Source organism: Gorilla gorilla, chromosome 11 (genome assembly GCF_029281585.2).
Source record: "Gorilla gorilla gorilla isolate KB3781 chromosome 11, NHGRI_mGorGor1-v2.1_pri, whole genome shotgun sequence".
Taxonomy (NCBI): Eukaryota; Metazoa; Chordata; class Mammalia; order Primates; family Hominidae; genus Gorilla; species Gorilla gorilla.
Window position 1 is genome coordinate 121,644,522 of NC_073235.2, and position 13,226 is coordinate 121,657,747.

The 13,226-nt window shown below is 53.6% G+C and overlaps 1 protein-coding gene across 1 annotated transcript; it reads left to right on the plus strand.

The window, feature by feature from the left end:
* The first annotated feature begins 10,424 nt into the window (after positions 1 to 10,424).
* On the plus strand, positions 10,425 to 12,964 carry CDK5R2 (cyclin dependent kinase 5 regulatory subunit 2). Its single transcript, XM_031008391.2, has one exon. It carries the CDS (start codon positions 10,635 to 10,637, stop codon positions 11,736 to 11,738), a length of 1,104 nt encoding a protein of 367 aa, XP_030864251.1. The 5' UTR covers positions 10,425 to 10,634; the 3' UTR covers positions 11,739 to 12,964.
* Positions 12,965 to 13,226: the final 262 nt, after the last annotated feature.

Here is a 13,226-nt window from a genome sequence, read left to right on the forward strand (position 1 = left end):
GGATAATCGCTTAAACCCGGGAGGCAAAACTTGCAGTGAGCTGACATTATGCCACCGCACTCCAGCCTGGGTGACAGAGCAAGACTTCGTCTAAAAACAAACAACAACAACAAAATGAAGAATTTTCTCCTAATTGATAGGTAAAGAGATAGATACAGTGACAACTGGAATTCTAAGATGGCCTCCATGGTTTTTTTTGCCCCATGATACTCCCATAATTATGTTACATTATATGGTGAAAGAGATTGTTGCAGATGTAATTAAAGTTATTAATCGGTTGGCCTTAAAATAGGAAATTTTCTGGAAATGTCCATTTTCTGGAAATGTATACTCTTTGGAGGGAGAACAAAGTCTCCATACCAACTAAGACAGCATATCCCTCCACCTGCAATAGGATTCGTCTAAAAGTCAGATTTAATTAAAAAAAAAGTTAAAAGACAGTTCCTCGTACAAATTTGTATGGATTAAATGAATGAATGGAAAAAATGAAAAGATGAATTATGACTGGATGTTCAATTACCCATTGAATTCCACCAGGCGGGTAGAAAAACATTGTCCCATTGCAGAACAATACACAAACTACTTGAAAATAGCCTTGGAGTTTCTTTAAAAGGCAGGTGTGAACCATGCTGTAACCAGGTAATTGTGGTTTGATCAGAGCCCCAATCACTCCTTTGAGAAAGCTCCCCAAAGGCAGTCCAGACAAGAGGTCCTGTAGTCTTAGCCAACAAGAACTCAGGCAGCTTAAAGCTCAAACCCACCTCTGTCCCCATTTCCCCAGAGACACTGTGCTAATAGCCCTGATGATAACAAGCGGCTCTGTGTGGCTACAGCTGCCTATTACACTTGTTGTGGACAAATGTGATTCAGAAGCATGATGGACGGTAAAGCATCAAATTTCTTATTTGAGCAGGAAGCTGATACCTAAGGAATGCAGTCTTGCAGCAGCCCCGAAAGACTTGACAATTGTGCAGGCCTCAGGGAAATGACTTTTCCTTTAAGGAAGGGTCCTTGGAACCTGATGAACTCCAAACACCAGCTATGGTTTGGACTGGGAGGTTTGAGAGGATCAGAACCCGGGTTGTGGTCCACAGTGCCTCTTCCAGATTTTGTCATTAACTGACAACCAGATATCAGGGACTGCCTTCCTCATTTATTCAGACCAAACATGTACGCCCCTGAAGTTACAAATTTCCACAAGGAAAATCTCCAGGCAGGAAGTTCCATTCATCAGGATATTTTTGCTTGCAAGAATTAGATTTGCAACTCAAATTACCTTAAGATTAGAAAAAAGGTCAGGGGTGGGGGCAGTGTGGATTTATGGCGTCATACAACTGTATCAGGTTTAGCTGGATCTAGGGGCTAAAATTATGTCAGGAATCTGTCCCCCCCATCTGTTGACTCTGCTTTCCTGTGCATGACTTCAGGTGGCCTTTCTCCATGTGGGGACAAGAGAGTCACCAGCAGCTCAAGGCTTTCATTCCACCAGCTTGACAACCTCAGAGGAAGGAAAGCCTCTCTTTCCCAACAGTTTCTCTAAAACTCCAAGAACTGAGTCTCATTGGCCTGATTTGGGTTACCAGCCCCTCCCTGAACCCTTGTCACTAGGATGGGAGCTGGCAAAGTCTATGTCTTTAATCTATGTCTTGTGGAGGGCTTAGCCCCATGTAAGCCACATGGATTGAGAATGTGGGAGAAGTGGTTTCCCAGAAGGAAGTTAGGGTATTCCTACCATGGAGTGGTGGGGCGGGAGGCTTGGCCAGAGATACAACAGTGGTGCTCTCCAGAAAGAACAGGTGGGACCCAGCCATTTCCTAGAGTTTTCTCCTCCCTTTTAATTTTTTTCTTACAGGGATTTCATCTTGAGCCCACTCAAAGAAATTATGATTCCAGGCCAGGCGCGGTGGCTCACGCCTGTAATTCCAGCACTTTGGGAGGCTGAGGCGGGTTGATCACGAGGTCAGGAGTTCGAGACCAGCCTGACCAAAATGGAGAAACCCTGTCTCTACTAAAAATACAAAATAAGCTGGGCATGGTGGCCTGCGCCAGTAATCCCAGCTACTTGGGAGGCTGAGGCAGGAGAATCGCTTGAACCCGGGAGGCAGAGGTTGTGGTGAGCCAAGGTCACGCCATTGCACTCCAGCCTGGGCAACAAGAATGAAACTCCGCCTAAAAAAAAAAAAAAAAAGAAATTATGATTCCATAGGTCTGAGGTAGAGCCCGGAAATTATATGTTTACAAAATTCCCCAGGTGGTTCTGCTGGGCAGAGTAGTTTAGGACCCAGTAATCTAGTGGACGACCTTACCCGCCTCTGCTCCCTACTCAAAAGCAAGTGTATGTGGGGCTCTAGCTTATAAATTAGGAATGTCTTTTTACTCAAAGGAGGTCAACATAAAGAATTGTCTTTATATTTAGGAACCAGACAGAGGCAAGTGTAAATTAATGAACCTGCTTTGAAGCCCATCCCCCACCCGCCCCCAATTCTGGACAAATAGGAAGTCAACAAAAGGCCCCTGTCTAAGACGTCGGAGCAGTAAGCAGACCTACCACGATCTTCACACAGAAGTTACTCATTAACCCTTATCATGCAGAGGGGGCAGGACCCTTTGTCACTGTGAGCAGGGGGTTGCTGAGGCCTGGTTCTACCTTGGGAACAGTGCTTATCATCACAGCCTGGGGTTGGACAAGGAAGGCCATGCACTGGAGCAAACACAGTTCCAGGTGCAGGAGCCAGACCCCAGTGAAAAATGAATTCTGGCTGGACACGGTGGCTCACGTCTGTAATCCCAACACTTTGGGAGGCCAAGGCAGGCAGATCACCTGAGGTCGGAAGATCGAGACCATCCTGGCTAACACGGTGAAACCCCATCTCTACTAAAAATACAATAAGTTAGCCGGGCATGGTGGCACATACCTGTAATCCCAGCTACTCGGGAGGCCGAGGCAGGAGAATCGCTAGAACCTGGGAAGTGGAGGTTGCGGTGAGCTGAGATCGCGCCATAGCATTCCAGCCTGGCCAACAAGAGCGAAACTACATCTCAAAAAAAAAAAAAAAAAAAAAAAATGGATTCTAACTCTGTGTGCATATGAATTTAGGACAAGCTGGAGATGGATTAGCTGTGATGGTGGAAGGTGGAGGGGGGCGGGCAGGATTAGCCGAGTCATCAAATCCCATTATCTGTAACTGGCCCTAGGACACATCATTTTATTGCTATTTCTCACTATTTTTCATATCTCTGCCACCTATGCTGTACATTCTTTGAAGGCTGGAGCCCTACCTCACACCTTTTTGTGTTCCCACCACCTAGCCCAGTACTGTGTAGGCTACAGTTTCTCAAATAGTATCTGCTCATGTGGTTTAATAATCTTATTGAACATTTTCCTCAAAGCCCTTGAAAAGCAGAACTGACTCTCCATAGAGTCTCTGGAGCTTTGGGGAGACCATGGGGTGTGGAATGAGTAGCCAGAGTACAGCTCCCAGAAAGCACGGTCAGGACTTGGGGCCAGCATGGAACCTGGCCCAGAATTAATATTCAGAGCTTCAGAAAATTAATGTGGCCTGCAGCAGGACCAGAAAAGGGGACCAGTGCCTAATATGCTGTCGGTCTTCATGACCCTAGGAAGCAAATCAAACCACCCCCAGGAACAGTCTGAGTAGCAGTGAGTATGAGCACAGTATCTGAGAGGAAAGCACAGATATAAATTTGGGTTTCAGAAACCAAACAAAAAGAAATGATAGTACCACCCTGGCCCTTTAATGAAAAATGTTCTAATGAGAAAAAAAAAATGCTAATGGCACAGGTCAGGCAAAGCTTTCCTGCTCTGTAAAAATAATGATGACAGTATAATTTGTTAACAATTAACATTTATGAACACCATGCACATATGATATACAAGCATTGTTGAGCATTGCATGATTAAATAAAATCTTACAACCTTATGATGATAGTCCATTTTCTTTTTTTTTTTGCCAGTTGGTAGAACTAGCTGAAGTTTTATTTTGGGGGGAAAAAACGGAATTGTTTTGTAGCTGGAGATATGGGCAAAGGAGGTGCCCCAGGCAGTAAACTCCCCTGCAGGTGGGCTGAGGGCTAGGGCTGAGCCTCAGGTGGGTCTCCCATTCCCTGTGCTCCCCTGCACAGTGGCCTCCCTCCCGGACTCTGGAGCAGCCACAGAAGGGGCAGGCTGGGAGGGGCTGCCACCGCTGTTCACTTGGGCAGGACGTCAGAGGACTCAGACACCAGCTTCCCATTTCCCATTGCGGGTCTCGATCTCTCCAACCACGGCCCTGGTGTAGCTGGTGCAGCTGAAGGAGCTGGAGCCGGCGCCAGAGCCAAAGCTGGAGCCCAGGCTGTAGCTGAGGCCAAGGGCTTGTGAGGCCCCCGTAGGCTGAGCTCAGACCACCTGCATAGCCACTGGTGGTCTTCTTATGGATACTCACGTTCTGCATCCCAGACTCCAGACGGCTCTCCTCGCCCTCCTGCAGCTTCCTGTAGGTGGCGATCTCGATGTCCAGGGCCAGCTTCTGGTACTCACCCAGCTGCGCGCCATGTCCTGCTTAGCCCGCTGCATGGCGGCCTCCAGCTCAGACAGCTTGGTGTTGGCATCTTTAATGGCCAGCTCCCCCGACTGCTCGGCATCTGCGATGGCGGCCTCCAGGGAAGCCCTCTGGCCTTTGAGGCCCTCAGTCTCAGCCTGGAGCCTGCTGATGTTCCGGTTCATCTCGGAGATCTGTCTTTGCACAACGCAGGTCATCCCCATGCTTCCCAGCCAGCGTCTGCAGCTCCTCATACTTGATCTGGTACGTGTTCTCAGCCTCAGCCCGACTGTGGATGGTGATCTCTTCCTACTGCACCTTGGATGGTCCACTTTTATAGACCTCAGAAGCATTAAGAAACTTGCCCCAAGGGCCCCAGGTCATAAGTGGAGGGGCTGGATTTGAACATAGACCGAATGACCTCAGAACCCACATAGGAGACCCTGCACTGTCTGTCCCTCTTAAGGTGACAAACATTTTTTGTGCGATTTGTGAATGAGTGAGATTTCTTCTTTGCCCCTCCCTCTGCTGATAAAGGCATCTGAGAAGGCTGGGCGAGGTGGCTCATGCTTGTAATCCTAACACTTTGAGGCTGAGGTGGGCAGACTGCTTGAGCCCAGGAGTTAGAGACCAGCCTGGGCAGCATGGTGAAACTCCATCTCTACAAAAAGTACAAAAATTAGCCAGGCCTGGTGATGCATGCCTGTGGTCCCAACTACTTGGGAGGCTGAGGTGGGAGGATCCCTTGAGCCCAGGAATGAGTGAAGATCATGCCACTGCACTCTAGCCTGGGCAAAAGAGTGAGACTTTGTCTCAAAAAAAAAAAAAAAGATGTGGGGAGAGATCTGGGTCAGTGAGCCCCTTGTTCTGGCCCAAAGGAGGCCTGGACTCCAGGGTTCAGCTGCTTTCAGGAGGCAGCTTCTGAAACTCTAGGGCCCCTGAGTGACTCCTGTAAATCAAGATAAGAAAGGCCTTCATGGTGGTGAATACAGTCTGGGAACTGAGTACCATGCAGGGGTTGTTCGGGGCAGATGAAAGAAGAGGGCCTGGGGGCAGAGAGGAGAGGGCTGTGTTCCACTCTAGGGAGCATCTGAGCTAGAGTTCTCGAAGGCCCTTCTTTCCCCCCAGAGCCTCCAGTGAGGTTTGCACACCTTCCTGGGGCTATGCCTGATAGGCAGAGGAAACCTTCCACCCAGGGCACAAGGGTGGGAAGGCTGGACTCTCAGAGGGTCTGTGTTCATAGATGAAATCAATATAGAGGAGGAAGGGACAGCATAAGGGATATGGAACCAGATGAAGACCCAGTCACAGTGGCAGTTTCTGGCAGCCACCTGCCTGGTTGAGATGGAAACGCTGATTCCAGCTCCAGCCCCCAGACAGGCTAAGAATATCCCAGAAAAGCAACAGCTACCACCCCCACCCTTCTTGATCTGCTCCTACATCTGTAGTGCTATGCTGGGCGCCAGCGGGGCCTGGGAGGAGAAGGAGTGGGGGACGAAAGGGAGGAGGCAAAAAGGGGGCTTGGTGGAGGCAGAAGGTGAACCAAGACTTAAAGCTTCTGGTGAGGGCTGGGAGGACTGGACAGAGAGAGCTGTTCTCAGGGGACAGTAAAGGAGGTGAAGGCAGGAGCCAGGGAGTTGGAGGGAGATCAGGACAGAGGATGGGAAAGGAAGAAACGGCCCCCCTTCCATCAAGGAAAGCAGCAGAGCTTATGGCAGGGAAATGGAGTCACCAGCTCACCCCTGTCCTCTCTGTCCCCTTCACCCTGGGCCCTCCAGCATCTCAGCATTGGTCCCTTCTCTGCCCACCCCAGAGCATCAGATTCCTCATCTGTGCTCCCAGCCCTATTCACTGTTCAAAAGAAACTATATTTGGGCTCCTTAATTAAGTCCTTCTAGCAAACAGCCTGCGAAATGGGAAGACATGAGAATTTGGGTCTCCCTCCTGACAGCTAGCAGCACCTCCTCTGTCAATTCCTCTCTTCTCTCTGCTTACCCCCTCCCCCCTCCACTGTTATCTGTAGAGGGGTTCTGCTCCCCTCCTTTGTTTTAGCCACCCACTTCTCCCCTGGGGTAAGGTCCTCAGGAGAGGGAGAGAAGTCTGGGCTCGTGCATACCCACCCCCTCTGCACACCTCAGGAGCTGAGACTGATGGGCAAGGGAGTTGGGGGTGCCAGGGTGGGGGTGGGGCAGCAGGATCCAGGCACTCAGATGCCCAGGCTGGGTCTCCATCCTGGCTGTTTTAAGAACCTGTGTCGTCATTAGCCTCTTTGTAGGGGCCCCTACAGGGAGGTGCAATGACCTTGGTTTCTGGGGCCTTTGATGTTTACTGGGGATATCCTGGGCCTCAGCCATCTTGCCCTCCTCTTCTTTGCCTTCTCACCTTTCAGGGGCCCCTCTAAAGCTTGGAGGGACCTAGGGAGATTTACATTGCTGAGAGCCTAAGCTCCCCTCCCCTTCATCTCCTGGGGTGAACCGCAGAAGTGCAGGCCTCACATGGATGCTGTGCACACAAAGACTGAGCCCATCAGACAGAAACAGATTAGGGAGAAGCAGACAGGGCTGGAGCTGGAGAGTGAAACAGATTCACAGGACAGATTTTGTTTAGAATCAGAACTGTGGAGTTGAAAGAGGCTTTAGGAATCCTCCTCTAGTCCATTTCCTAAAATGTTATCTTGTTCTTTTAATATTCATTTTTATCTGATAATAAGAGTCAAATCCATAGAACCCTTGCATTTTAATATGATGAAACCGAGTCCCAGAGAGCTGAAATTACTTCCCCAAGGTCATACAACTGGCAGCCATAGACTAGGACTCCCGTGTCCTGCCTCCCAGACTATGGCTTCTCAGAAGGGAGATAAGAAGAGCAAAAGGGAGGCAAAGTGTGAGCAGCATTGTCCGGAGATGTTCTCTTAAAAGATGGGGCCCACCTGCCCAGGTGGGGTGAGTGAGAGGAGCATCTCTGGTGAATCTGATGGGATGCACTCATCAATAAGGCCAGATCCTATCCAGGCTAAAACCTCAGTCTAGGCCCGCCAGTTCTTGGTCTGGGCCTAGAGTATTTGCCTTAAAGAACCTTCAGGAATAACCAGTTATCTGAATAGGCACTGTTCTAGGTAACCTACAGAGCAATGAAGACAGACAAGGAGCCTGGCCTCAGGGGCTTTCCCGTCTAAGGAAGTCTGATACAACCAGCACTGCCCCAGAGGAACATAAGGGAGATGGACAGATGAGAAGCAACACAGAGATACTATTATAATGAAGATAGATGAATCTCAGAATATGAACCCAAACATAACCTAACCAGAAGAGTACACTTGCAAATGTGGGAAAGCCACCAACCTTCTATGAAGCCCACCTCCTCCATGAAGTCTTTCTGGTTTCACTAGGCTTATTTCCCTTGGGATCCCCCTGCAGAAACATAATAACCCTCCCTCTCAGCTCTCAATGCCACCGGCTTATATACAACAGCAATGCTGTTACTCTTTCTGGATCTCTTTGATTAGCTTGTCTGCTTGTCTTTAAAATTCCATCCATATGCATCTTGCACATCTTAGACCCAGAGCCCAGCCCTTAACCAAGTTGTTATGTAGCCACTGTTGCTGATGGGAAGAGGCTGGAAAGGCTGAAGTCAGAAAGAGTATTAGGTCCCTTCCAATCTATCAAAAAATCTTCTTGGAGGAGGTGGGAGTTCAAGAGCTTGACATTCTGAGAGAGGGTTCTGGCCCAGTGGAAGGAGCTCAGAGATTCCGGAGAGATAACCAGAGCAGGAGGGTGGGGAGCATGTGAGTCAGAAACAAGGCTGGAGGCAGAGCAAGGTGGAAAGTGAGGAAGGGGAGTAGGACCCTCTGAGGCACCTGCTTTGGGGTCCCTGAAGCAGAGGAGGAAATTCTTGGTTCTGACCAAGAGGACAATAGGAGGTCACAGCTGGGCCGGGAATAGGGTACCACAGTGGTGACACTCTGTGGGTGCTGCTTAGAAGATGTGGTCCTAAATGACCTTAACAATAGGCCTCATGCCAGTGAGGGACTCCTGGGAGCAGTGCTGGAAGGGCTCATGTGCCATGTAGATCCACATGCCCAGTGTTTCCACCAGTGCAACTCAGTCTCTACAGGGCTTGTCCTTAACTACCGGTGAACTGACTATTCCTTGGTTGGCAGATAAAGAGTGACTCAGAACACCTTGTAGGAGGAAGTGGGGCCAATTACAGGAGCTGAAAAGAGGGAACACTTTCAACAACTATGAGGAGAATGAGTTTGGGAAGGTCAGCTTGGGCTGCAAGAAAATAAAGATCAGATCCTAGGGAGCAGAGATACCCTGTTGAAAAAGTGCATATTGGGTGCTGAGTTAGGGAGAAGGTACAAGGCTGCATGTGCACAGTGGTAAAGAGGAGAGGAATGGAGACAGGCAGACCACAGGCCTCCAGGAGGGTGTGAGTGACCAGGGGCTGTGGAATGGCTGGGAAATTCTGTACCTCTGGTAGCTGGAACTGCAGCCCAAGTGGATTCTAGAACAGCCTATCTGCAGTGACACACACACACACACACATATGTACAAACCAACCCTGACAGCAGTGGATCCTTGGAGCTATGTTTGTGGTCTGTGAGGAGCATGGAGGTGACTCCAAGGGCAATCCTTAGAATTTACTGAAATACATAGGCAGGGGTTTGGCTCCACATGGAACCCATATGCACCTACAAGGTCCACTTACTTGAGAAGCCTGAAGACTCTTGTGCTGGGGGAGCCACAGAGAGCAGGCTCCAAGAAGGGTGGACATGATCTAACAAGGCAGATAGAATAGGTCCAGAACTAGCTGTGCTCAAGACCTGCAGGTAAGGCCTGGGGAGTCCAAAATCCAGGGCAAAGGGCTGATGGGTACTCAGGAGGGAACAGACAGACCCAGAGAGAAGTGGACAGGACCCAGCCTAACAGCTTGCTCCTGGGAGTGGGGACAGCTGGAACCTTACCTGCAGGAAGCATTTAATGATGAAACCCACCTCAACCTGGACCCAGGGCTGGGCGGGAGGTTGGTCCAACCCTCTTGGGCTTCCGTCCACACAGGAGGCTCCGTTCACTATCCAAGACTGGGTAGACCAAGTGATCCAATTTCTAGCGTTTCCCCAGGGACCAACCTTATCCATCATCCACCCAAGTATGAGATCTGTGTGTGTTAGTGGGGACAACCAACCGAGAGGAGCTGCCCAGGGACCAGAGCCAAGGGTCTGCCCCACAGGCTCAGTTGCAGAGAATCAGGACGGCAAGCAGAAGCCTCAGGGGCATATTTGAGACCTTGCTGCTCCCCCTCTCCCCCTCAAGCTGGAACCCCCAAGGAGGCGGGTTGTGACCTGCAAGAAGGCTCTGCCAGGACTACCAAACAGGCAGGGCAGAAATGTGCCTGCTGCAGACCCGCTAGCGACTTGGGGGGTGGGGGGCGAGGTGGGGTCGCGAAGAGGAAACAGACCTGACAGTCACATTGGAGGAGCCAGTGCAACGCGACCCATCTGGGACCTGGGCATCCGGTGAGGGCACTCACTGCTCACACTGGCCCCCCACACAAATTCAAAGGCAGAGGGAAGGAGAGCTGTTCCCATGCTTTATCTGCTACCGCGACCCAGTGCATCAGAACAAGCTGGTCCAGGCCCTAGGATCCGGAGGAGGTAGGAGCAGCCACCACCCCTTCTCAACTCTGACCCTGAGGAGGCCACTCGAACGACGACCACCGCCTTCCCCTTCCTCCGCTCGGGGGAAGGGAAAAGACTCAGGGCAGAGGGTGGGGATTGGGGCGGGACTTGAAATTGAAGTGCGAGAGTCTATTGGTCATTGGAGCTGCCCATCAGGAGTGCAACTCGGGAGCGGATTGGCCGCGTGAGGCGGGGCACGGCGCGGCGAAAAAAGGGGCCCAAGGGGTGGGGCTGACGCTGCAGCTGGCGCAGCTCAGGCTCAGAGCAGCGGAGCCGCCTAGCAGCCACCTTCCCCCGCCAGTCCGCGCGCCCGGGCCGGGGCTAGGCCCCCCACCGCCGGGTCCCCCGGGGCTGCAGTAGCAGCGGCGCCGCCCGCGGCTCCCGCTGGGGCCTGGGCGCCGGCCCCGCTCTGCAGGATGGGCACGGTGCTGTCTCTTTCGCCTGCCTCCTCGGCCAAGGGCCGGAGGCCCGGCGGGCTGCCCGAGGAGAAGAAGAAGGCGCCGCCCGCGGGGGACGAGGCGCTGGGGGGCTACGGGGCGCCGCCAGTGGGCAAGGGCGGCAAAGGCGAGAGCCGACTCAAGCGGCCGTCCGTGCTCATCTCGGCGCTCACCTGGAAGCGCCTGGTGGCCGCGTCCGCCAAGAAGAAGAAAGGCAGCAAGAAGGTGACACCCAAGCCGGCATCCACGGGCCCCGACCCTCTGGTCCAGCAACGCAACCGCGAGAACCTTCTCCGCAAGGGCCGGGATCCCCCCGACGGCGGCGGCACCGCCAAGCCCCTGGCGGTGCCAGTGCCCACCGTGCCCGCGGCCGCCGCCACCTGCGAGCCACCGTCGGGGGGCAGCGCGGCCGCTCAGCCGCCGGGCTCGGGCGGGGGAAAGCCTCCGCCGCCGCCTCCCCCAGCCCCGCAGGCGGCGCCGCCGGTGCCTGGCGGCTCGCCGCGGCGGGTCATCGTGCAGGCGTCCACCGGCGAGCTGCTGCGCTGTCTGGGCGACTTCGTGTGCCGACGCTGCTACCGCCTCAAGGAGCTGAGCCCGGGCGAGCTGGTGGGCTGGTTCCGTGGTGTGGACCGCTCGCTGCTGCTGCAGGGCTGGCAAGACCAGGCCTTCATTACGCCTGCAAACCTGGTGTTCGTGTACCTGCTGTGCCGCGAGTCGCTGCGTGGGGACGAGCTGGCGTCGGCCGCCGAGCTGCAGGCCGCCTTCCTCACCTGCCTCTACCTCGCCTACTCCTACATGGGCAACGAGATCTCCTACCCACTCAAGCCCTTCCTCGTGGAGCCCGACAAGGAGCGCTTCTGGCAGCGCTGCCTGCGCCTCATCCAGCGGCTCAGCCCGCAGATGCTGCGGCTCAACGCCGACCCCCACTTCTTCACGCAGGTCTTTCAAGACCTCAAGAACGAGGGCGAGGCCGCCGCCAGCGGCGGGGGCCCACCGAGCGGGGGCGCGCCCGCCGCCTCCTCGGCCGCCAGGGACAGCTGCGCGGCCGGAACCAAGCACTGGACTATGAACCTGGACCGCTAGGGATACCCAGGGGCCGCGCCCATCCCCCGCCCCAGCCCCTGACACACACTCGGACCCCCCGGGACCACAAAGCCACCGCCGCTGTTACCGCCGCTCAGCGCCCCGGCTGGGCGGAGGAGGAGACGCCCATGCCCCTCAGGGGAAAGTGGAGACCGGGACACCAGAGGCCGCGGTGTTTGGATTTGCTGGGCGTGGAGTGGGGACGGAAGATGAGCGCGGGAAAGGCACTCCAACCTCACTCTTCCCGTCTGTCTGCGCCCCCATTTCTCCATTTCTGCCCGGGTCTTCCCCTTCCCTTCAGCCCATTCCCCCTCGGTTTTATCTATTTCCTTGCCTCCTTTTTGTGTCTTCATTTTTCCTCCTGTCTGCATTCCTCTCTCTCTCTCCCTCTCTCTCCTGTTCCTCTCTTTCTTCCTCCCTCTCCCTGCCTTTCCATTTTCCGTTCCTTGGGTTTGTGTGTCTGCATCTCCATCTTACCCCTTGCCTGACTGTACCCCGTAGACCCCTGTTTCTCCTCCTGCACCTGTGTCCCCATCTGCCCTTCTTGTTGCTCCTGTCATGTGTCACCATCTTCCCTCCTGTCTGCCTTCTTCCTCCACTTGTGTCAGCTTGCATTTTTTTATTCCTGACTGAGTCACCACACCCCTCTCCCCTGATCAAAGGGAATATTAGTTTTTAATTTGGATTGACTGAGGTGCCAGGAGAAACTGCAGTCCCAGGCATCCAGACAGCCACCAGGATGGTCCCTCGCCCCACCCCCACCGCCTCTCCCCACCTTTTCCAACGTGTTGCATGCTGGGAGCTGGGGGGTGTGGGGGAAGGGGCTGCCGGCTTCTTTCAGGACGCTGAGGTTTGGAGGCAAAATCAACCTGGGAGACCACCCCGGCCGCGGCGCCTCAGTGGACAGGTGGGAGGAAAAGAAAACTTACCTTGGAGGAGGGACATCCCGCTTCCTTATCCTTAGCTTTTTTGTTGCCCCTCCCCACTGCCCCTTTTAATTTATTTGGTTGTTTGAGGAGGGAGGGGGGAGGGGGGTAGGCTGGGCCGGGAACTGTCCGAGGTGCTGAGCTGGGGCGGGACCGGAATCCTCTCGGTAGGGTACCAGGGACTGGGTTGGGCCTGGGGCCGTGTCCAAGGTGCCAATGATGCGGGCCGACAGAGCGGGCCGCACTGTCTGTCTGTCCGTCTGTCCCGGAAAGAACTATAAAGCGCTGGAAGCGCCTGCAGATGGTTTTGCGCCGGTCTTTCTTTGGGCCCCGGGAGGGAGGGAGTGGGAGTGGTAGTGGAACTGTCACAGACAGAGCAGAAAGGCAAGAGATGGGGCTCTAGTAGGGGAGATCTGAGAACTTCTCCTCCTCCCCATCCCCACCCCCGCCATCGGCTTCCATTTTACAGAGAGTAAAGAGTAAAGCGAGGCAGCTGAGGGTGAGGCCTGGTGATAAAGCTGAATCCATCCCCCCACTTCCGCCTCCATCTTGTCTGACCTAG

What these genes read in the sequence shown, in the direction of transcription:
- CDK5R2 (XM_031008391.2), top strand. Translation starts at nt 10,635, where the DNA reads ATGGGCACGGTGCTGTCTCTTTCGCCTGCCTCCTCGGCCAAGGGCCGG.